The sequence below is a fragment of the Staurois parvus genome, unplaced genomic scaffold (assembly GCF_062004578.1).
Source record: "Staurois parvus isolate SC_StPar_1 unplaced genomic scaffold, SC_StPar_1.0 ptg000022l, whole genome shotgun sequence".
Lineage (NCBI taxonomy): Eukaryota > Metazoa > Chordata > Amphibia > Anura > Ranidae > Staurois > Staurois parvus.
This window is the reverse complement of record NW_028317818.1, coordinates 1851932-1877961: the sequence shown is the minus strand read 5'-3', so window position 1 is coordinate 1877961 and position 26030 is coordinate 1851932. Positions and strand designations below refer to the sequence as shown.

The following is a 26030-nucleotide window of genomic DNA, read 5'->3' as shown; positions in this document are numbered from 1 at the left end:
TACACTTTTTTGTAATAATTAGTCACTTCACCTAATAGGTAATAAGGTTAGTGTCAGCAGCTTTTAGGGTTAGGGCTCTATTTCAAGCGCAGGAGGATTTTTCTTTATTTACAGCTGCAATATCATTATGCCATCTAAGGACACTTACAAATGATACTACAATTTTCCTTTTTCCCCCTAGTACCCAGTACTGGGGCTGCTACATTACTTTCTGTTAGCAGAGTGGATACAGCTCTTGTACAGCTGAGGATCCTGGGATCTGTAGTCCTATAGACAGTACATGCTGTGTTCCTGAGTGCCAATTGGACTACCAGAGAGCTGAATACAGAAGGATGATGGGAAGCCCTTTATTTTCTACAGCAAGGGACTGCCTAGCTCTCTTGGTCTGGGATTCAGGGCTGAGCATAGGGGGACTGCTGTTCTTATCCAGAGATAGATTGCTGGCTACTACTGTGGGACTCTGTATACCGGTTCAGCACAGTGGTGACGCCGAACACCACATCAGGATCACATCAGCTTTTTTGCATTGGGACTGTCAATATCCAGTCTTCAGCAAGTCATCTCTGCTTGCCGCGCTGACAGTATGTCAGGTGGTAACTTGCAACCAAGAAGCCTGTGCACGAACCCTGTTCCTAGTGGGCTGTGCTATCCATGGGATTGGTGAGCAGGCGAATACCCAAAACTCTAGAGACACTGCATACAGACACCTTTACCTTTTCACCTCATGTTGGATTTTAGACACATATAATACTTCTTCTAGTGTCTTGAGGCGATTATGAATGAAAGAGCCATTGAAATAAAAAATGAAGTGTGATTTTATTCTATCACACAATGGTGTCAAATAATAATGTAAAGCGTATTATGAACAGTTCCATGTAGATAAAACTACTGTAGAAATAACAAACAAAAGTTCAGAGATAAAGAAAGAGTCACCATTATTAGGTATTGAAGTACGGCCATGTGCTGTGCTGTCCTGTCCTTCAAGCTCTACTTGTCCTTCTCATGTCTCCTTGGGAAGAAGCAGCAAGTAGACGGAAGTGACGTTAATGATGATCTCTTGTCTTGCAGCACCTGTTCCAGCATCTCAGAAAGTACTTATGAACAGCCATGTGTGTGTGTGTTATGTATGAAAGAGTGTCATGTTAGCGTGTAAGTGTGAGCGAGTTCCTCCTTGTCCGTTGTCTCATGGTCTTTTATGAGGCAAATGTACGTCATAGTTAGTGATCTTAATACCTTCTATGGAAATTATTACTGCTTAGCAAAGCCATTTCATTTAAGGAAGGGATGCTATACATATGATGTTTGATGGACAGGAACATATGAATGCTGATGAACCCTCAGCTATATATTTAAAGAATAATATAACTTAAGAACATATCAATGTTTAATCACTAAACTATATATGTATCAATGTTAGAGACGTATACTAAATACACACAGATACTATTAAAATACATAATGTAATAGTAAGTCACTTCTAATAACCTTGACATAACTACCAGATACTTTATGCCTAAATATAGTATACTCAGCCTTCAACTGGTTTAGCTTACTCCTGCCTTTTTTTACTGTCTCAGCTTGACTTATTCATATCTTTTTCAGTCTCAGTTTAATTGAAGAATACTAATACTACCATTTGTCAAAAGACCATTTACACATATTAATATTAATTATGACTAATCATAAAAACCAAATATTTTGCAAGCTTGCCATCAATATAAGTGCCGAATCATAATTTAGATTTATTACACCTCAGAACCAGGGGATCTTTGTTTTGAGCATTTACCACAGTTTATCTGTTATCTTTATTCAATTACCATTACTCACTACTGTATACTAACTAAATATATATACAGTCAGGTCCATAAATATTGGGACATCGATACAATTCTAACATTTTTGGCTCTACACACCACCACAATGGATTTGAAATGAAATGAACAAGATATGCTTTAACTGCAGACTGTCAGCTTTAATTTGAGGGTATTTACATCCAAATCAGGTGAACAGTGTAGGAATTACAACAGTTTGCATATGTGCCTCCCACTTGTTAAGGTAACAAAAGTAATGGGACAATTGGCTTATCAGCTGTTCCATGGCCAGGTGTGTTTTTCCCTCATTATCCCAATTACAATGAGCAGATAAAAGGTCCAGAGTTCATTTCAAGTGTGCTATTTGCATTTGGAATCTGTTGCTGTCAACTCACAAGATGAGATCCAAAGAGCTGTCACTATCAGTGAAGCAAGCCATCATTAGGCTGAAAAAACAAAACAAACCCATCAGAGAGATAGCAAAAACATTAGGCGTGGCCAAAACAACTGTTTGGAACATTCTTAAAAAGAAGGAACGCACCGGTGAGCTCAGCAACACCAAAAAACCCGGAAGACCACGGAAAACAACTGTGGTGGATGACCGAAGAATTCTTTCACTGGTGAAGAAAACACCCTTCACAACAGTTGGCCAGATCAAGAACACTCTCCAGGAGGTAGGTGTATGTGTGTCAAAGTCAACAATCAAGAGAAGACTTCACCAGAGTGAATACAGAGGGTTCACCACAAGATGTAAACCATTGGTGAGCCTCAAAAACAGGAAGGCCAGATTAGAGTTTGCCAAACGACATCTAAAAAAGCCTTCACAGTTCTGGAACAACATCCTATGGACAGATGAGACCAAGATCAACTTGTACCAGAGTGATGGGAAGAGAAGAGTATGGAGAAGGAAAGGAACGTCTCATGATCCTAAGCATACCACCTCATCAGTGAAGCATGGTGGTGGTAGTGTCATGGCGTAGGCATGTATGGCTGCCAATGGAACTGGTTCTCTTGTATTTATTGATGATGTGACTGCTGACAAAAGCAGCAGGATGAATTCTGAAGTGTTTCGGGCAATATTATCTGCTCATATTCAGCCAAATGCTTCAGAACTCATTGGACGCCGCTTCACAGTGCAGATGGACAATGACCCAAAGCATACTGCAAAAGCAACCAAAGAGTTTTTTAAGGGAAAGAAGTGGAATGTTATGCAATGGCCAAGTCAATCACCTGACCTGAATCCGATTGAGCATGCATTTCACTTGCTAAAGTCAAAACTGAAGGGAAAATGCCCCAAGAACAAGCAGGAACTAAAGACAGTTGCAGTAGAGGCCTGGCAGAGCATCACAGGGACGAAACCCAGCGTCTGGTGATGTCTATGCGTTCCAGACTTCAGGCTGTAATTGATTGCAAAGGATTTGCAACCAAGTATTAAAAAGTGAAAGTTTGATTTATGATTATTATTCTGTCCCATTACTTTTGGTGCCTTAACAAGTGGGAGGCCCATATGCAAACTGTTGTAATTCCTACACCGTTCACCTGATTTGGATGTAAATACCCTCACATTAAAGCTGACAGTCTGCAGTTAAAGCACATCTTGTTCGTTTCATTTCAAATCCATTGTGGTGGTGTATAGAGCTAAAAATGTTAGAATTGTGTCGATGTCCCAATATTTATGGACCTGACTGTATATATTTAAATGTTTGCACTCCCTATTATGATGCAGGTGGCCCAGAAGGAGCTGATATGTCAACAGGCCTCTTCTTCTCCCTCTGGTGTTGCAGTTACATAGTTACAACCTACCATTTGTGACCGTATAATGTGTTAACCATTTCTTTTTGGTTATTTCCAATTCATCAGTATTTTGCTTTTAGGCATTACATAGTTACATAGTTAGTCTGGCTGAAAAAAGACAAAAGTCCATCCAGTTCAACCGTTAAAAAAAAAAGTTATAATCCTATACCCACAGTTGATCCAGAGAAAGGCAAAAAACCCCCAGCAAAGCATGATACAATTTGCTCCTGCTGGGGAAAAAAATTCCTTCCTGATCCCCCGAGAGGCAATCAGATATTCTATGGATCAATTTTATCTATAAATGTTAGTATCCAGTTATATTCTGTGTATCTAAGAAAGAATCCAGGCCTTATTGAAGCAATCCACTGAGCTGGCCAGATCCGACTCTTGAGGGAGTCTATTCCACATTTTCACAGCTCTCACTGTGAAGAAACCTTTCCGTGTTTGGAGATTACATTTCTTTTCCTCCAGATGTAAAGAGTGCCCCCTTGTCCTCTGTGATGACCTCAGGGTGAATAACTCTACACCGAGTTCACTATATGAACCACTGATGTATTTATACATGTTGATCATATCCCCTCTTAATCTCCTCTTCTGAAGAGAAAATAAATTCAGTTCCTCTAATCTTTCCTCATAGCTGAACTCATCCATAACCCTACATTTATCAACATTAAACCTCGTTATTAACTGGGGATGTACCTCCTAAACCTTCATTGTGTGGTCTACTCTTTTGAATGAGACTAATATAGATGTGTTACTAAAGAATCGTTTCTCTTGCATTATTATTTCATACTGTTGAAATATGTCTAAACCCAGAAGCGAAATAAACAGACCACTAGGCTCTAAATCCCACAAACAAACATTGGGTAAAACAAGAAAAAAGGGGGCTTGTCCCAGAGCGGGTCCGATAACCATTGGGAGTAATATGTAATGTTAATGAAAATCAAGAAAACAGAGTGCCAGAGTGATGAAACAATGACATACTCAACCAACAGTCATTAAGTCCGAATCCAATAGTTTAATAGTTCAATAAAACCTTAAATAACCATTTTCCAGGACATCCAATGTAGTAATATGGCATTTGAAAAAAACTAGCACAAGTCACATACTGGTAAGGAGTAATGGAAGTAGCTTACTGAGATGATGACATGGCTGTAGAGAGTCTAGATTTAAAACTTGATGGATGGAAAGATGGGAGAAGGGTAGCGGATGATGAGGAATAAATCCACAGACAAGAAGTCCAATGTAATATCTCCCAAGAGACCAGGAAAACCTCCTCCGTGTCACTGGAGATTGCGTACCAGAAATGATGTCACGGCACTGGAAGTGACCTCAGTGAAGCGCAGCAGGGAAGCCACCATGAAACCCTCAGCTGGAATCGGACTGGCCAAACAAATCCCGGTTACCATGATGACGTGTTTCGCACGAAACAGTGCTTTGTCACAGTCCATTCGCTGCATGTATGGAGGCAGAACACTGCGGTCATCTTTGGAGCCATATTCGCTTCAGTGGCTGGGGGGACCCAATCTGGAAGGAGAGGAAAAAGAGGGTCTCAGGGGCCACTGAAATGGACTGCCACCTAAGACAACCCCTCACACAAACAGTGTATCCTCCATCCATAACCCCACAACCCCCAAAAGAAAAATAAAGGGCTATGAGCTGTACATACCAAGTGAAGCTGGGTAGTCCCCCCCAGCAATTGTGCAAAGTGGAAACAAAAACCACTCACCCACCAACAAAATGGGCCAGTCCACATGTCCACACACCCAGTTTACATCCTACATATCCACATTACCATTTATTTACATGTACTGTATGCTTGTTCAAATGTATAATATATAATACTTATAGTGTGGGTCATAAACAAAGCAAATACTGAACTAGATCACAAACATCAAACACGTTTTCTTACAAATTATTAATGGTCAATGCTATAATAAAACAATAACAAAGGTCTGTTATAGAAGAATTTGAATGGAAACTATCTTCCCAGCTCGCTACTCCTCCATGGCGAGGTGGAGAGAGCTAGAACTTCCTCTTCTTTGTTAAACTATATATACAAGAGGCATTCAAATCAAACCGGGACTTATAATTTCACAGGTATAAAAAGGGTTGCTAGCGAGGTGGTGCTACACACATAGGTGGCAGTCCAAAGACCGTTAATTAAGATGGCAGACAACAGTGTTAGTGCGTGCATGGAACAGTGTGTGGTAATGACGTTTCTTGTGAGCGAAGGTGTAAAACCCACGGATATCTACAGAAGACTTCAAGCACAGTACAGTGATGAGACACTCAGCCGCAGTAAGACATTTGAATGGTGTAAATGTTTCAAAGATGGCAGTACGCCCGTCAGTGATGATCCTGGCTGTGGCAGTTCCCAGCCCATAGCAGTCATTCCTTTGAACATTCAATGCATGGAATGCCTGATCCTGGATAATCGCCACATCATCTGTCGTGAAATTGCACAAGAGACTAATCTTTCAGTGGGAATGGTGAACACAATGATGATGAAGTGAAGCAGGCTGTCCTAAGATTTGTCAGGCATACTGACAAATCGTTCTATGCCGAAGCTTTAAAGGCAGTAGTTAAATGCTGGGATAAGTGTATAAACGTAGCAAGGAAGTATGTCAAAAAATAAATGCAGTTTGCACTCCTTGAAATTTGTTCTTTTATTATATAAACTCAAAAGTCCCTGTTTGACACCCCTTGTATAGAGGTCCCTCTGAGTGACATGGCTGTGTCTGCGGCCATGCCACTGAATTGACTCTGTTAAGGTTAGTCCCCCTTTTTTTGATGTTTTGGCATTTTTATACTTTTCAGTGACTGTTTCTTCTCTTATTTATAGTTTTTCTGTTTCCATGCAGTCCTCCTATGGGATCCCTGTGGCTGCCAGGTTTTCCTCTTTGCCTTACTACTGAACTGGGTGACTGCTCAAATACCATGTGGTTTAGCCTCTTTTATGCAGGCCACTGGTGATTATATGACTTTGGTATAATGTAGTATGCAACTTTTACATTGCCTTTGAGCAAGTGTGGAGTCTTGATATCACTTTGTATATTTTGTTTTGTATTTTTAAAAGGTCCAAGTAATATCCCCTCAGGAAGAGCAAGCCTCAATAAGTGTTGGGCTTTGAGCTCAATTGATTCTGGGTTGCTACCAGCTTCAAAATGATCCCTGTGTTGGGGGCTAATACAACCCATGATAAGGGTTTTCCCCACCACTGTTATATATATGTTTTTTGAGATGAAATATGGATCAAATGAGATGGTCTGATGGGCATGTTGTTAGCACTACAACAATGCTTTGTAAAGCACTACACAATTTGTTGGCACAATATACATCCTGTATAATAATAACTCAAACCTCAATGTCATTAATGAACAAATTAAACATCAACAGCATTGGCCGCTGGACAGAACCTTGGTGTGCACCACCCACAACCTTAGTTTATTTATAGAATGAGTCATTTATCACTTATCCCTGGACGCATTTCTGTAAAAAGTTTTCTGTTATGTACACACAATTTCTTTAATACTAACTGATCTTATTTTAACAAAAATGGAATGTTAACACAGTACAGGACACCAATCCACAGGGAGGATGTAATGGAACCAGAAAGAGTTCAACAAAGGGCAATACAATTAATAAGAGGGTTGCAGGACCTCAGTTACAAAGAATACTTAAGGAGATGCCTGTATTTTTTATGAGAATGGAAAAATTGTGTAATTTATAACTATACCTCTGTGTTACTGCTGCCTTTAAAACTAGGCCTATTGAGTGGAAACACTGAAAATTCAGACTGTTTATTAAATATTCTTTCTTAATAAATTGGGGGATGTTTCCTGGTAAACTTGATCACTTTGATATTAAGCCCTAATGTATTAATTGTGGAAATTTTTTTTTCACCTGTATATTTTTTGTAAATATTCTTTAGATGCTACTTTATTATAAACACGATTAAGAACACTGGGGGCACCAGCAAGGCAGGCATCAAAGGCGCCTCAAAAAAACCCTATAAAAAGGCATTTGAATAGTAAATACATATTCCATATGGAATATGTAGCTCATCATTGAATTAACCGCCTTTTACAGAAAGGTGGAGGGAAAGGATTAAAAAGGAGTTCCAGTATTTCAGTTTTCAGTTATGTGTACCAATGGAAGTATGAGCGCCTACAGACATTAGAGAATTCTGGCTGCTCTGTGTGTTTATGGCCTGATCAGGGAGCATTCCTACATCTGTTGCCATCCCTCCAATATCAATGCTGAGCCTGCTCAGGGGAAGAATCAAATGTCCTGGTAGGTTTCCTCATCAATTACCATTGGTTCTAGAGGACAGACCAGTCTCTTATTATTATACAGTATTTATATAGCGCCAAAGGGTATGCTCAGCGCTGTACAGTAGCCAGGGGGACAGAACATGAGACAAGACAGTAACAATACAATACACGAGGGGTTCGAGCTCTTTCGAGCTTATAATCTAGGAGGGAGGGGAAGGTGGTACAGGAGGAAATGGCTGTGGGGGATGGAGTGGTGGGAGGAGTGGAGGAGGATAGTTGTTAGGTGAGGTCAGGTGTTAGGTGAGGTTGGGGTAGTTTTTCTTGAAGAGGAGGGTTTTCAGGGTGCGCCTGAAGGTGAGGAGGGTAGGTGACAGTCTGATGGATTGGGGTAGGGAGTTCCAGAGGATGGGGGAAGTCCTAGAGAAGTCCTGCAATCGGGCATGGGAGGAGGAGACCATGGAGCTAGAAAGTAGGAGGTCCTGTGAGGAGTGGAGGGCACGGGTAGGGTAGTATTTGGGTGTCAGGTCAGTTATGTAGTTTGGGGCGGCATTGTGAATGGCTTTGTAGGTCAGAGTTAGCAGTTTGAATTTGATGCGTTGAGCCAATGAAGGGATTGGCAGAGGGCGGAGGCAGATGTGGAGCGGTTGGTGAGGTGGATGAGTCTAGCCGCTGAGTTTAGGATCGACTGGAGTGGGGATAGCATTCGTTTGGGTAGGCCAGTGAGAAGGGAATTGTAATAGTCCAGGCGTGAGATGATGAGGGAGTGTACAAGTTGTTTGGTGGTGTCTGGGGTGAGGAATGTGCGTATCTTGGAGATGTTGCGGAGGTGGAGCCTGCAAGATCTAGATAGCAGTTGGATGAGGGGTAGGAAGGAGAGGTGGGAGTCCAGGGTGACACCCAGGACTTTGGCGTGTGGGGTGGGAGAGAAGGTGGCGTTGTTAGTAGTGATGGAGAGGATGGGGGGGGGGGCACGGGGTGGGGGGAAGACCAGGAGCTTGGTTTTCGATAGGTTAAGTTTGAGGAAATGGAGCGACATCCAGTCTGATATGTCGTTTAGGAGGTGGGCGATGCGGGCAGAGAGTGAGGGGGTGAGGTGGGGGGTGGAGAGGTAAATTTGGGTGTCGTCGGCATAGAGGTGGTAATTGAAGCTGTGGGAGTGAATAAGTTTGCCAAGGGAGGAGGTATAGATAGAGAAGAGGAGCAGCCCGAGGACAGAGCCTTGGGGGACCCCGACATAGAGGGGGAGGTGGCAGTGTTGTAGGTGACGCTGAAGGAGCGTTGGGAAAGGTAGGAGGAGAACCAGAAGAGAGCAGCGTCCCTGATGTCAAGGGAGTGCAGTTTGGCAAGGAAGAGAGGGTGGTCAACAGTGTCGAAGGCCGCGGAAAGGTCGAGGAGCAGGAGCCAATAAACCATGCCAATAAACCTTAAATATACAGTACTATGATTAATTTCCATGGGTACTGTGAATTCTACTATGCTATTTAATTTTTCTATTATATTTTCTAATATATTATATTATATACAGTGCTTTCTTTGTACAGCTGACAACGCTAACCGTGGACTGCAAATTCTGTGGCAGTGTTGTCATCATGCTATCCTCACTTGCACACTGTGTCAATCTGTGACATTACAGGCTAGTCCCTGTCCTGCCTGGAGGATCCAAAATAGAACATCCAAAAAGTTAAGCTGTAATTTTTACTGTTATTTTTTAAGCTATGCAATGTGAAAGGAGACATAACAAATAAAAAGTAGGTGTTATCCCAATTTGGCCACAAAAGTGGAAACACACCTTAAGGGGTTTTCACATTTTTCTGGCTTTACTGTGGGTATACGGTTATGTATATAGATGTTTTTTTTTTTATTCTTTATTTGTTTCTGAATGTATATAGATGGTTTAAAAGTATTATTTTTTTTCTATTTGTTGAACTATATAGATTTGTGTCTTTTTTCAACTTGGTTAACTGTAGTAGAGATGCACTGATACAATTTTTTTCTACAGTGAGTACGAGTACCAATACTCTTACACTGATACCAATTACCGATACCTGTTGGCAACTGTTTTGTTTACACTTTAGCTGTTAGCAGGGGAACCCTGCTGACAGCTAAATGAGTAATCAGTTGTTAAGGATGCAGTGGCCCCACTCTTTAACCACTTCAACTTTCACACCTGTTCACCACTTATTGACCAGAGCAAATTTCTGCTATGGACCTGTTTATTCGGCGATAACTTTGTCATTACTTAACCTCTTCAATACAGGGCACTTTTACCCCTACAGAAATCACATGACACAGCTGGGCTGTGATTGGCCCAGCTTGTGCATGTGATCGCTGTGACCATTCACAGCTAGACACACTAATATACAATGGATGGCATGAATGAAGCCATCCATTGTTTACAACTGTCATGTGACCTGCTGTGATTGGTCACAGCAGGTCACATGGTACCGGCAATGGGGTCGGTACTCAGATCTGTCATCAGCCGTGTCCGAGGTACACGGCCGGTGACAGATCACACCGCTGCGCGGCTCTGCAGGTGCGCAAACTGAGTATGCCCGAAAGAATGCCATAGGGCGTCCACCCAGAAAGGTGAGGGTTTTTTCCGGCCGCCATTCGGCCATAGGCCGGGAGGGAAATGGTTAAGATACCAACATAATGCATACACTATATCAGGCAGGAGGGGCCTGAACATGGAGCTCTGAGAGTGTGTGTGGAGAGGAGCTCTGGGCATCGGAAACCGGATGCTGCCTGACTGAGTCCGCCTGAACACCCCACAGCTTGCTGGACCTGCTTGCCCTTTCCTGGATGGTCAGAGCTGTGGGAGTGCCTGTGGAGCCCTGTCCCGCTGCGTCCCTGATCCCCGGGGAAATCCCTGAGACCCGCTCTGTCCTGTCTCGTCAGCTCGAATGGAGCGGTCTGTATGAGGCACCAGTGCACTGTAGCTGACAATGCTGAGAAGGAGAGAGATGCTCGCAGCGGGAGGCAAGGACATGTGGCTAAGAGGGGGCTGTGAAGCAATTGAGGAGGACACACAAGGAGGTGTACAGAGGAATAATATGAGGGCTGGTCATTGATAAGTCTGATCTGTCATCGCATGCCATAGGAAATTGGGGGAGCCTGGAGAAAAGGAGAGGAGAAATCCAGAAGGAGGATCAACCTGAGAGGGATCCCGGGAAGGATCAATAACCTGCGACAGAGGAAATGCGGACCCTGAGACACCCGCAAAACTTACTTCATAGAGAATTGATAAGTCGACAGAAACACTGCCTAGGCACCCCCACAATGTGATTATGTCAACAGGATGAAAGAGTCTGAAGAGCATAAGTTCAGAAGACGGCGTCAGCGATATGGGTGCGGATGGAGGAGGTGAGTTGCCGTGGGCAACAGCAAGATGTTTAAGCTTTAATATTGTTCTGTGCCTGTTATATGAAAAGTATACACATGTGAGGTGGGGCTGAGCAAACAGCAGATTAAGGCGCGGGGTGCTCTCAGAGGTCAAGGAGAGGTTCAAACATCATTTATCCTCTTATAGTTATTCGGGACTGTCTGTGGACTTTTTATAGGACTGACAATACTGATTGTGAGTGGTATATGGGAGGTTAGCGGACAAGCCCAATTAAAATGTAGAGTAGATCTGCAAAGGGCAAATGCAAATAGGAGTACCATCAAGAAATAAATGCCCGCACGGGAAAAAAGCCCAGATAAACAAGGCTTTGAGAAACACCAGGAAGGAAGCAGAAAGCATGATGAGGAGCAAACTAGATCGTCATATGGTATGCAGGACAGAAATCTGATTAAAGAATCCATAAATACCGATAACATAATGGAGCAAAGTATGGTGGATCAACAGGACGCTATATCACAAATTCCCACAAGATCTGAGATGGTGAGAATGTTTGCAAAACTGGAACTCTTTATGAAAAAAGAAATGGCTGGGATACATCATGACCTGGGGCGAATATTAACAAGAGTGGAAAAAGCAGAAGGGAGAATGAAAGCCCAGACCCAGCAGATAGAAAAATGTAAATCACAGGTTGAAGAGATGAAAAGGGAACAGCGGGAACTAGCATACAAATTAGAGGATCAAGAGAATAGAGACAGAAGAAACAATCTGAGGATACAGGGTCTACCAGTTCCTAGAGAATATGATCTGAGAGAGAAAATATGGAGTGTGTTAAACCCATTGAAAGATCAGAAATAGACCTTCTAAAAATAGAAAGAGTTCATAGAATTAGGTGACTAACAGGAATTACATCCAAACTCCTGAGAGACGTGATTGTCTGTTTTCAGCACTATGAGGACAGAGAGAGAATCTGGAAAAAACTACGGGAGAGACCCGAAATAAAATTTGGGGAGACTAAGTTGCAAGTGTATGCAGATGTAGCCCCCAAGACTTTGTATAGGAGAAGAACATTGAAACCTTTACTGGATCAGATGAGAGAGAAAAGGATCCAATATAACTGGGGGTTCCTGGCTTGTTTGATCGGGTGGAAAGATGGGAAATTGGCCAGGCTAAGATTTCCAGAAGATCTATGAAACTTTTGTGAAAATCAGAATTGCAGGTTGTGGAAATTGTGGGATGGTCAGAAAAGTCTAATGAGAGACTGGAATTGAGAAATGTTAACTGGCAGCAAGTAAATAAGAGAACATGATGGGGGGGGGGACAGGGAGGGAGGTGGTGAAAGTTTCTGCTCTCTTGCTCCTTTTCTCTCTCTGTGTCCCCCACTCCTTCCCCCCATTGCTAGCCCTTTCTCTTGTCCCCTTATGGGGTTTCCGTGAGGGGACCAAAGTGAGAGATTAGGATATGGTTGGATGACTGGTGGCCTAGCAGGTTAAGTTATTAATATCCCTTATATTGGAAATGGGGGATCAGGATAGGCTTCCATGTTTAGAGTCATACCCTAAAATAGGAATCGCCAGTTGGGAAAACCTACATCAGATTCCAAGCCAATATGTAGGCCAGGGAGTTTTTAAGAGGGGATTAGGTTGGGGAGGGGATGGGAGGTGGGAGATGGGGGTAGGGGTGGGGGGGGAAGGGGGGTAGATGGGGGAGGGTAGTTGTCCATTATATGAATATTATTTGTTTGTCTCTATGGAAATGGAGGAGTGGTAGAGAAGAGAAACAGTAAAAAGATATGAGTTTGATTAATATTATGACCTACAACATGCGAGGGCTAAATTCTCCAACTAAAAGACATAAGGTTTTGAGGGAGGTACATCAACATTCTATAGATGTGGTCTTCTTACAGGAGACACACTTAACTCATGACACCCCTGTGAAGTTATACTCAAGGAACTATCCACACTGGCATTATGCAGATTCACCAATAAAGAAGGCTAAAGGAGTCGCAATTGGATTTTCAAAAAATATAGGTTTTAAGATGGAAGAGAAATTGGTTGACCCAGAGGGTCGGTATCTAGGCCTTAGAGGGGAAATTTAGGGACAAAAATATATTCGGGTTAATGTTTACTGTCCAAACAGGAGGCCTGAAATATTTCTCCAAGAAGTACTCGGAAAAATAATGAATTTTAAAAAAGGCTGCTTGGTTGTGGCAAACAACGTTTAGATCCCTGGATGGATGCGTCATCATTAGAGATGAGCGAATCGAACTTGGTGAAGTGGAATTCGTTTCGAATATTAGGAAAAATTCGATTTGCGCCGAATCCGAAAATTAGCAAACTTCGGATGCACGAATCGAATTTTCCCCGATCGGCCGATTTTCATCCCTTCTACAGCCGGCAAAAAGTGTCCCTGCAGAGAGCTCCGCTATTTCTGACAGTTCTCTGACAGTTCCTTCACATTTACAGCGGTTGAAACATTGTATCTATTTGTTTCCATTTAGGATACAGATGTTTTTATTCGGAAACAAATAGATACAATGTTTCAACCGCTGTAAATGTGAAGGAACTGTCAGAGAACTGTCAGAAATAGCGGAACTCTCTGCAGATACACTTTTTGCTGTACTGGAATTCTTCTTATTTTCATCCTACTTCTTCTTCTTCATCCTCATCCTCATCCTCTTCTTCTTCATCATCCTCATCCTCTTCTTCTTCTTCTTCATCCTCATCCTCTTCCTCTTCTTCTTCTTCTTCTTCTTCATCCTCATCCTCTTCTTCATCCTCATTCTCTTCTTCTTCATCCTCATCCTCTTCTTCTTCATCCTCATCCTCTTCTTCTTCATCATCCTCATCCTCTTCTTCTTCTTCTTCTTCTTCTTCATCCTCATCCTCCTCTTCTTCTTCTTCTTCTTCTTCTTCTTCATCATCCTCATCCTCTTCTTCTTCTTCCTCACCATCATCCTCTTCTTCTTCTTCATCCTCATCCTCTTCTTCATCCTCATCCTCTTCTTCTTCTTCTTCTTCTTCATCCTCATCCTCTTCTTCTTCTTCTTCCTCCTCATCCTCATCCTCTTCTTCTTCTTCTTCATCCTCATCCTCATCCTCTTCTTCTTCTTCTTCATCCTCATCTTCTTCTTCATCCTCATCCTCTTCTTCTTCTTCTTCTTCATCCTCATTCTCTTCTTCTTCTTCTTCTTCTTCTTTATCCTCATCTTCTTCTTCTTCTTCATCCTCATCCTCTTCTTCTTCTTCTTCTTCATCCTCATCCTCTTATTCTTCATCCTCTTCTTCTTCTTCTTCCTCATCCTCTTCTTCTTCTTCATCCTCATCCTCTTCTTCTTCTTCTTCTTCTTCTTCTTCCTCATCCTCATCCTCTTCTTCTTCTTCTTCTTCTTCATCCTCATCCTCATCCTCTTCTTCTTCACCCTCATCTTCTTCTTCTTCTTCTTCTTCTTCATCCTAATCCTCTTCTTCTTCTTCTTCTTCTTCTTCATCCTCATCCTCTTCTTCTTCTTCTTCTTCTTCATCCTCATCTTCTTCTTCTTCTTCTTCATCCTCATCCTCTTCTTCTTCTTCTTCTTCATCCTCATCCTCTTCTTCTTCAATTGAAGCTGCTTCTGCTCCGCCACTCTGCCATTGGACTCTTGATAGTCGTCTCCCCACACTGCTGCTGGGGGGACTTTTTAACATAGGCCTCTGTATGGCCTTCAATTTAAGCTGCTTACGCTTCGCCACTCTGCCATGGGCCCCTGTACCGCCTCCTCATGCTGCTGCCAGGTCCAGAGTGTGTCATGGGTCCCTGTACGGCCTCCCATTGCTGCTGTCTCCATCGCCACACTCTGCCATGTGCCACTTTCAGGTCTCCTCACACTGCTGGTGGGTTCCATTTTGTCATAGGGTGCTGTATGGCCTCCCATTGCTGCTGCCTCCACCGCCACACTGTGGCTCCACACTCTGGTTTTGGCCCCGTGACTGCCCAAATGAGTGAAGTGTGCGGTGATTCTAAGATCGACGGCACTCATCTGCATGTCATACTGACTGACAGTATTATTTCTCTTCCCCAGCAGACTCCAAGGGCATTTAAATTAAAGGTACAGTGTTCTGCACTAATATAAAGGCTCTCTGAAGCCTAGAAACCCTTTTAATAAGTTAAATTCACAGCGAATAAATTCGCATCGAATCGAATTTATTCCGCAAATTCGGCGAATCAGCCGAATCGAATTTTTGAATAATTCGCTCATCTCTAGTCATCATGTGCGCAGAGAGATGAAGGTTGAAAATTAAGAATGTTGAAAAAGAGGTTTTATCAAAATGAGTGAAACACCCTAGGGAAAGAGATTATACCTTCTTCTCATCTGCTGGACTATATGTTAATTGAGCATAGACATTTAGAAGCGTTGATTAAATCCGATATTAAGGTGACGTCTATTTCAGACCATACTCCTGTCACAGCGAGCCTGCGAGTAGGTGGGGATCAGAATAGGAGGAGAATAAATGAGTTACTTATACAAGATACGGAAATAGAGGGAAGTTTAAGGGAAGAAATTGAACAATTTTTTACCTTGAATGAAATGGAGAAATTATCAATAGCCACTGTTTGGGAGGCTCATAAAACTTATATCAGGGGAGTATTAATAGCTTAAGGGATTAAAAAAAAGAAAGAACGAGGGAGAAAAATAAAGGAGGTTTTGGAAGAGCTATATAAATTAGTACAGACCCATAAAAAAAAGTAGGAGTCAAATATATATCAGAGGATCATCCTTAAAAGAGAAGCACTAAAAGACTTAATGGAACAGGAGAATAAGAAGGTTTTCAATACCGTTTCAAAGGAAAGATACAGGTGGAGGAACAGGCCAGGGAAATGCCTGATGAAAAGGCTAAAAGATAAGAAATCTAAAAATTATATAGAAAAAATAAAAAAGGGGAATTGGTTTTCTCTACCACAGATATCGCTAACATGTTCCAAAAGTTTTACAGTAAGCTTTATGAGGTGAAACTGAAAAAACAGAAAGGATTGGAGGAAGAGAAGAATAGGAAAAGCTTAGAATTTCTCAAGGAGGCACAGTTATCGAGATTAACAGAAGATAAATTAATAGCACTGGATAGTATAATCTCTCAGGAGGAAATTAGCACAGCACTGTTGAGTACGGTTGATGGCCTGGAGTCCAGGCCCTGATGGATATAAGTAGGATGTTATAAAAAATGTAAAGAAATATTAGTACCTAAATTATGTATTTATATGAATGCATTAGGCGAGGGGAAGGAAATGAGAGAAGAATCACTGCATGCATATACAGTATAACAGTTATTCTTAAACAAAGGAAGGACAGTGCACAATGTGCTAGTTATAGACCCATATCATTATTAAATATTGATACAAAGTTATTTCCGAAAGTTCTTGCCACTAGGATGAAGGAGCTGATGCCAGAGTGGATACACCTAGAACAAGTGGGCTTTGTCCCAGGAAGAGAAGGAAGAGACAACAGTCTACGAATTTTGTTACTCCTACAGAAAGCAAGGAAGGGGAAACAGTCGACGATTATATTGTCAATAGATGCAGAAAAAGCCTTTGATCAGGTGGACTGGGGATTTATGATGAATACGCTTGAAGCTTTAGGAATAGGGAATAAAATGATAAGATGGCTGAGGGGGTGTATAATCGACCCTCTTCATCAATTAAAGTAAATGGGTCCTTGTTGGGAGCCTTTAAAATGTATAATGGTACTAGACAGGGATGTCCATTATCACCTCTGTTATTTCGTTATATATCCCTGTAACCATTACTAGCAATGGTGAGAAAGAACATAGATATCAGAGGAATTAGGATAGGAGAAGTAGAACATAAGGTGGCAGTGTATGCAGATGATATGTTGTTTTATATTGTCAATCCTAGATTGACATTGCCTAATTTACTATTGAAACGCTATAGGGCGTTGTCAAATTTGAAAATAAATTTATCAAAATCTGAGATCTTAAATATCAATGCTGCAAAGACAGAGATGCAGATCCTGCAAAAAGAGTTTCTGTTCTCATGGAGGGGGAGAGAATCAAGTTACCTGGGAATAACGCTAACTCCTTCATTAAAAAGTGTATATAAAGCTAATTATATACCATTAATAAATTAAATCAAAGATGAGTTGAGAAGACTTTCAATAGGGGGGGGGGGTCTAATGGCTCAGACGCATCAATCTGGTCAAGATGGTGATAGTTCAAAAAAGTACTGTATAAGTTTCATATGCTCCCAATATATTTACCAGGACCTTTTCAGAATAATAAGAAAAATGACATTGAGGTTTATATGAGCTAACAAGAAAGCAAGAACCCGTTATGAGACTCTATGTAAAAATAAAGAGAGAGGAGGATTGAACCTGCCAGATATGAGGAAGTATTACATGTCAGTGTTACTGTCAAGGGTGGTGGACTGGACATATAGTGCAGAGGTACAAAGTTGGGTTAAAATTGAAGGAATATTAAGTAATGTACAGTTAGAAAAAATTATTTGGATTCCACATGAAGGAATATTAAGTAATGTACAGTTAGAAAAAAGTATTTGGATTCCACATAAGTTTTGAGTATTAGATGAAAATAGTAGAAAACAGCATTTTTGCCTGCATATGATTGGATGATAGAAGTCAGCATAGCTTCCCCTCATTGGCTAATCTCTGGAGTGAATTCCCCTGCAGAGTGAACAGTCTATTTGCCTTTAGTCAGACCCTGTTCACACTTATGTGGAATCGCAAGTTGCGTGAAGTGTGAACGAGGCCAAAATCAGCCTCATTCTGTCTGTCTTTTAGAATCTCATTGTTTTCTTTTATTACTAAGAACCTCATAGTTACAATGTATTGTTGACAGCTGATAGTTCCTGTTTTCTCTTCTAATAAGTGACAGTATTATTTAGCTAGTTATATCTCTGCAACTCTGCAAAACATCTATATGCTAATTTTTTTTTATACTGGAAAGGAAACCATAAAACTAATGTTTTCCAAGACCTCATTTGTTCCTCTTTTGCTGAGCATTACTTGCTTGCAGGTTTGCAGACTATTCATGTAACAATGCGTGTAGATTCCTGAAGAACATTGCCCTGACCTAGATTATATACAGGTTACGCATTCATGCACTGAAGTATAAATGGCGGTCACCTACCTTGTACAAACTGGTTGTGATGCTGATATTGTAAATAGTTCTGTGCTAAAAAGATATAGATTCAAGTATTTTTTAAATATATTTGGCAACCGTATGCTACAATGTGAAAACAGAAGCTGCTGGCCAGCCAGAGGAGAAAGGGTAGAGTTTAGCCCAAAATTGCTACTCTTGGCCTGCAAAATGGACTATGCCCTATGTTCATGTATGGAGGAAGCAAGGCAACACCAGAATTAAAAAAAACAGAGTGACTTCTGATTTGTAACTTTGGTGGTTTGCTCTTCTCTAAAAAATATAGTTCTGTGCATTATTCACTGCATTGGATGGTGCATACAACATTGCTTTGCCTTTTTTTTTGTTTTTTCTTTGTGTGTAAGTGTGCTACTTTGTTTAAATACACAGAAATACCATATTTGCAATAAATAAATACATTTGTTCTGCAGATACACCATTGTCCTTTCTGTTTCTTCATTGACTAGCCAATCTAGTGTTCCTGCAAAAACTTTTTTTTTGTTTTTTGTTTTATGAGTCTGTGGGGTTTATTTACTAAAGCTGGAGAGTCCAAAATCAGACTCCCTTCTGCATAGAAACCAATCAGCTTCTAACCTCAGCTTGTTCAATGAAGCTTTGGCAATGAAACCTGGAAGCTGATTGGTTTCTATGCAGAAGTGAGTCTGATTTTGCACTCTCCAGCTTTAGTAAATAAACCCCTGTGTGTCTGTAATATCATTGTGGACAATAGGAGAGAAAAGGAGGCTCCACCTAAGTGCAGTAGATAGATTTATTACCACAACATTTCAAGCATTTATGTCAGCAAGAAACGTACTGGATCTACTCTTTAAATACTCTTACCACTGGGGGATTAAATGAAGACATTGAGGTGCATACTATACTGTAATATGCAATATATATTGTTTCTAGCTAAGTGATATCTCATGAGACCTCAACATATTTATATCTTTTGAATGTATAGTGGACCCTTATGGTTTTCCTCTTTTAAGAATTTTGGAGCCTTACAGTCTCATTTCTGGCTTTTAGTCAACAGCCCTCACCCATTCCGTTCCGACGTCCATAATAAGTAAATAGGTCATGTGTGTATATATATATATATATATATATATATATATGTGTATTTTAATATTTTATTTATTACAGGTACTTATATAGCGCCATCAATTTACGCAGCACGCTTTTCATATATATATTGTACATTCACATCAGTCCCTAACCCTCAACCCTCAAAAATACAGTAATATTATATGAATTATTATTTTATTTAATGGTTAGCATCTACCCATTAAGAAATTATTCATATAAATCTGCATGCTTCCATTAGAGAACTAGATGTGTACAGCACCACATACTCCCAGTCTTTTTTATCATTATTTTTTATTAAAACCATTTTTATCTCTTAATTTTTTGTTTGCACATTGTACTTCTTTTATTTCTTGAGATTAGGAATTATGTGTCTAGTGCAGAAAATACAAATGTTTGGTAATCGCCATTAGTATACCACTGGGAGTTGTAGTTCCATTACTGTGGTGCCTTTGGTTTGCTATATATAACAGTTTGTAGTAATGGAATGATAGGCCTGTAGAAGGAGCTAGATGTTCCGAGTGCATAGCCTCTAAGTGTCTTTCCATCTTCCGGTGATGTCACATCCGCCTGTGGTTTGGTGTGGCTTTCAGCTGCTGCAGAGAGAGCCATACAGGCGATTGGTTCTAGTAATTGCCCCCCTGCTGCACCCATAACCCTCCCTGTGCACCATACATTTCCCCATGCTACCCAGGTCCCCCTGTGTGCCCCCATGGTGCTGCTGGCTTCCCTCCTCTCCTTTCCATCGGCAGCTGCAAGCACACAATAGGATCCTACAGGATAGAGAGTGGGGGAAGGGTCTGGTAAATATGTCACATTTACCAGCCCCTTTCTTTCCTGAATGAACACAATCAGTGATCGGTACCAATCATTCGTTGTGTTAATTCATAACTGAGACATAGTAAACAGGGCTCCGTGGTTCTTAACAGCAGCCCTGATGCTGGCTATACTCTCAGGATGATGGCCATTTATAGATCCTAACCTGCTACCAAAAACTTTACAATTTTATGGAATATATGATTACCCTTAGTGCCCTCCTTACTCTGGATATAAAAAAAACCTCTGTGTGCCATGACAATCTCATTCCATCATTGTGGACAATAAGCTGTGATTGTTTAGAGTAGCACATGCTACGTGGTATTATACTATGTGATTTGTACTCTGTCTATATTCTGAGGTTGTGCTGGATACAAGTTTGTGAGGAGTATCACCTTGCCAGCTTAGTCATCAGTACATGCTGGGGATTATATGTATATGAAAATCAATCTCTGATTTAACAATAATTTGAAGGGCTACATTTCTGGTACATTATTGTACAACTGACTTTTGCAGGCCGTAGACAGGTCGTTTATCTGCCAAATTTTTGTCCACATGAAAAATCGGCCAATATTCACACCAATAGTGGGGCCAGCCTTTCTGCCATTTTTCATGGATCTCTTCATTTATTTTTATCAGTCATGTTCGAAAATCCACAAAAAAACAGATGTTTTTCTTTGACATTGGTGGCAGCATAGGCAACGGGGCCGACCAATTTTTCGTTTATCGGCCGAAAATTTGACCGATAAACGACCTGTCTATGGCCTGCATAAGGGTCACACTGTTGGTGAGTGGACACAATGGGGTTGTATTACCAAAGACAAGAAAGGAACAAGGAAAGCGCCAGTAAGTGCAGGATTAAAACACTGGTTTAGTAAGCAAGTGATGACATACACTCCAAAAAAGAATAAAAGATCGCTTGTCATCAGTAAAGTTCACTGTCCATCCTTCCTAGCCTATAGGATCTGACTGCAGGTCCCACTGTAACCACAGGTGGAGAGTGGAGAGAGGCTCGGACGCTGTCGGGAAACCGGAAGTCTCCAGGCCAGCATGCACAGGCGGACTTGACGTCACAGGGGGAGGATCTGCGCATCAGAAGGCAGGCTATGCACTTGGAGCTCTCAGCTCTTTGTACAGGCCTCTGAATTACTAAAGACAAATAGACTGTTCACTTTGCAAGGGAATTTTCCCCAGAGCTTAGTGAATGTAAAGTTCATCAGAATGGTGTCTACCCTGCGAAGATCAGAGAACTCAGTTCTAGTGAGTGAGATGTGGAAGGAGGATTCCTTCTTTGGTAACCAATATCTTAATGGAGTTAACCCAACTCTAATCGAAAAATGCTTCAAAATCCCAAACAACTTCCCAGTTGATGAATTCATGGTGGCTCCCTCTCTAGGGCCTTCAAACCTAGTGAATGAACCTCAGAATGGTCACATTTTCCTGGCAGACTATAAGATTCTTGAAAATGTTCCTGCGAATTTCACATTGCAAAAAATACTCAAAGACATGTGAGGAAAATTAAAAAAAAACTGCTTGCTCATGATTGGATGATGGAAGTCAATAGAGCTTCAAATAACCGCTCAAGAAAATTGTCCTGAAAAGTTCAGTTTCCTTTGTGAACAGTATATTTGCCTTCAACAAATCAACCCCAATGTGTATCTCCTATTGCAGTACTTTTGATCCCTTCACATGGAGTTCATCTGCAGGGGTTTGTTATTTTTTTATTGATTGATTTATGGACACATATGGACTTCGCATAATAGAATTTAGCACTTTTAGAGCTTATTGTATTTATGTGTTTTGTATAAGCACTGCTTTTGGATGTATTTACAGTACATTCATAATGTATCAATGATTACATTTTTGGGTTAGCTGCTGTATTGGATATATAATTTTGTGTGCACGGTGTGTTTATAGACTTTATTCTTTAAAGTAAACTTGTCATGAGAGAAATGTGGGCTACCATGCTGATCTATTTCTGAAAATGCTAACTGACTGTCTATTATCCTAATCCTATGGCTTCAATACTTTCTCATTCACTGACCTGAAATATGCAATTAATGAATTCTGACTTCACTCACTACACACTTTTTTCTAATTCTGAGTATTTAAAGCTAGTGACCGCCAGGCATCTAGCATTTTGAAGAGGCCAACAACATTTATTTCATGACTGGTTTCCTTTGAAGCTCCACTATGTTTGTATTCCTTGTCTTTACACCTTGTCATGATTGTCAGCCTTGTGGTGTAGTATTCCAATAACCTCAAGCTTGTGTGCCAGGGGTGGTTGGAAACAAGCAGCAGATACTAATCAGTATGAGTGGGTTTGCTATAGACTTCAATATGCAAGTTTCCACTTTCTTTGATGCAGAGTACTCTACCATGGTATAATAAAAAACCTTACCATTTTTATGTATTCTGTTGCCTGGCAAACAAATATTTTGTATATCATGAAGTTTTGATGGGTAATATTTAATTAACTAACTACACAAATACAGCAACTACATCACTCTTCTACTAAAATAAAACACAAACTGCCATGTTTAGCAGGTGAATGTTTTCTCAAAAAGTATACAGAGTTGTTCTTCTTGGTCATTGATAGTGTCCAGTAGTCTGCCTGTGAGCAGGGAGTAGCGTGGTCTGTCAGCGAGCAGTGATCACACAGAGGCCAAGGTTATATCTCAGAACTATAGCCATTAAAAGTTGGTGCACAGTAATTAAAGGATAAGTTCACCTTTCGTAACATGTTACGATCGAAATGGCCCACGCAACCCCCCCAATCCTCATTATGACAGCTAGCAGGGGTCCTTCTCCTCCTTGTTAGCTGTTACAATTGTTTTAAAATTTGGCCGTGCGGAGCTCCACCGGCCCGGCAGCATCACTCATTTACAGTGTTCTGTGAATGAGAACACTACATGTTTGACAGCCTTTGCGGCTCCACAGCATCTTGGTAGTTCATTGAGCCTTCCTGTCAGTATGTACCTGCTTGCCCGTACGGGATGTACGAGCAAGCAGAACAGTGACAGCTCAGAGGAGGACCTGCATGGCACCAGTGATCTGCTGATCTCTGGTGCAATGCTTTAGAGCCTCCAGAACCAAATATATTATAAATCCACATGTTTATACCTGCAAAAAAATGTGCATTTATTATTTTTTGTTAAGGTTAACTTATCCTTTTAGACCAGATTTACATATACAGCTTTGGGCTAATTCTGTTTCCACAGCCTACAGCCTAGAACAGGTGTCTCCACACTTTCTAAACAAAGGGCCAGTTTACTATCCTTCAGACTTTAGAGGAGATGGATTTTAGCCAGTGGGAGTAGAAAATGTCCTTGTCTCGGTAACAATACCACATCATTGGTGTCCATGAGAGGACTAATGTCCCATCTTTGGTGTCAGTGGGAGGAATTGTGCCCCATTGTTGATGTCAGTGGCAAAAACTATGCTCCATTGTCAATGTCAGTGGAAGGAATAGTGCCCCAAGGGCCAGATAAAGGCAAGTAAAGACTTGCAGTTTTGGAGACCACTGGCCGAGAGGTTGACTGTTGGGGTAGGAGATCCCCCTTTGTGTGCAGGCAGTCCTCCTATTTGATGGTTTCCAGCTAAGAAACAACAAGCATGTCTTTAAAGCGGATCTCCACCCAAAAAGGGAAAGTTCTGCTTTAAGGATTTGTCTCCTGCTCCCTGTTAAGAATTTAAATCTTTGGAAAGTGGGTACCCTACTTTGACAGGTACCCGCCTCAACTTCCACTCTGACCCCCTAGGTGATCAAAGGCAGAAGTTCTCCTCCCCCCTCCCCAATTTCCCCGCAGTCATCTGGGGCATGTGACAGGTCCCAGAAGACTGCGGGACCATTCACAATGCACAGCGCTGCTCGCTCATGCTCAGTGGGTGAAGTTGCAAGCTGTCACAGCCAGGTGCCCACAGTTAAGATACTGGTGGAGGGGACAGAGGATAGCTGGGGAACCCAGCTGCAGTGCTGCGGTGATTGTCTGTTTTCTAAAAGTCAGCAGCTACAGTTTTTGTAGCTGCTGACTTTTATTTTTTCACAAGATACTGCAACTCCACCTTAAAAAATGCATTGAAATGAAAAACAGAACACTTAACAAAGACCACACAAAACCCCAGAGTTCTGTGAAATAGTTAGATGTTTATTAGTGATCATATGTATATTGTATGTAGAAAGAGTTGATATACAGTTTGAAGATAAGCTGCTTCTGATTTCAATGCTTCAGAAATTATTAAATAAGTATGTAGCACGTGAAATGAGACTGAAGTAACATCTCTGATCTGCAAAATTGTTCCCAGTCAGTAACTTAGTATGTTTGGAAGCTATTGGATTCGTATGATAGCCAGGTATCTAGTATCATCAGATTTATTTTCTCCACTTTAATTATTGATGTTCCAGTCCAAGTAATGTAATTTTATGTTTGCTTCTCTAGAATAAAACATGATGGATAATGAAAATGAAATTTTGAAGAATGATGAAAATGAAATATGGGAGAACATTGAATCCAACAGACATATGCTTAGCCGGTACATAAATCCTGCAAAGTTAACACCCTACTTACGACAATGTAAGGTTATTGATGAGCAAGATGAGGAAGAGGTTCTCAACTCTCTGTTATTCTTATCCAGGACTACCCGTACAGGTACGTTTGGAAAGATTATACCTAGTAAACTAAGCAGTTATTACAACTCTATGCAAACATTTATTCCCAGAGGGATCAGTTCATATTCAATGAAATGATGAGCTGCTTGGCATTGTACTTTACATAATAAAAGTAAATTATATTATTATTATTATTATACAGGATTTATATAGCACCAACAGTTTGCTCAGCGCTTTACAATATAACGGGAGACAATACAGCCACAATACAGTTCAATACAAGAGGGTTAGGAGGGCCCTGCTCCTTGGAGCTTACAATCTAAGAGGGAGGAGCTAGTGGTACAAAAGGTAGTAACTGTGTGGGATGGACTGGTAGGAAGAGTAAAAGATTCCATTATTAGCTGAGGGCAGGATAGGCTTCCCTGAAGAGATAGGTTTTCAGATATCGCCTAAAAGTGAGCAGAGTAGGTGAAAATATGATAAATTAGGGTAGAGAGTTCCAGAGGATGGGGAAAGCTCTGGAGAATTCCTGGGGATGAGCATGGGAGGAAGAGAAAAGGGAGCTAGAGAGTAGGAGGTCGTGCGAGGAGCAGAGAGTACAGTTTGGTGATATTTAGAGACAAGATTGGTGATGTAATTTGGGGCAGAGTTATAAATGACTTTATATGTTATTGTTAATGTTTATCCGTTGAGCAATGGGAAGCCAGTGGACGGATTGGCAGAGAGGGGTTAGTAAGGTGGATGAGTCTGGCAGCAGCATTCATGATAGACTGAAGAGGGGATAGCCTGCGATGAGGTAAGCCAATGAGGAGGGAGTTACAATAGTCAAGGTGAGCGATAACCAGGGAGTGAATAAGTTGCTTAGTAGTTTGAGGTTAGGAACGGGTGTATTTTGGAAATGTTGCAGATGTGAAGTCTACATGATTTGGACAGCGATTGGATTTGGGTCTGGAAGGACAGATGGGAGTCTAGGATTACACCTAGCACCCTGGCATGAGGGGAAGGACTGATGGTTGTGTTATTGATCTTGATGGAGAAGTCAGGGGAGGGGCATGGGCTGGAGGGAATACTAAGAGCTCAGTTTTGGAAATATTGAGTTTGAGGAAGTGGAGTGACATCCATGCCAATATAAAGAGTATACAATATTTAAAA

General features: G+C 41.1%; 1 protein-coding gene across 1 annotated transcript in view; it reads left to right on the top strand.

The window, feature by feature from the left end:
• CARD11 (caspase recruitment domain family member 11) overlaps positions 1-26030 on the top strand; it is a 173998-nt gene that overhangs the window by 59638 nt on the left and 88330 nt on the right. The window contains exon 2 of the mRNA XM_089691646.1: positions 24709-24918. Coding sequence (XP_089547772.1) covers positions 24717-24918 — 202 coding nt within the window. The 5' untranslated portion in view covers positions 24709-24716. The remainder of the gene's footprint in view (positions 1-24708; positions 24919-26030) is intronic.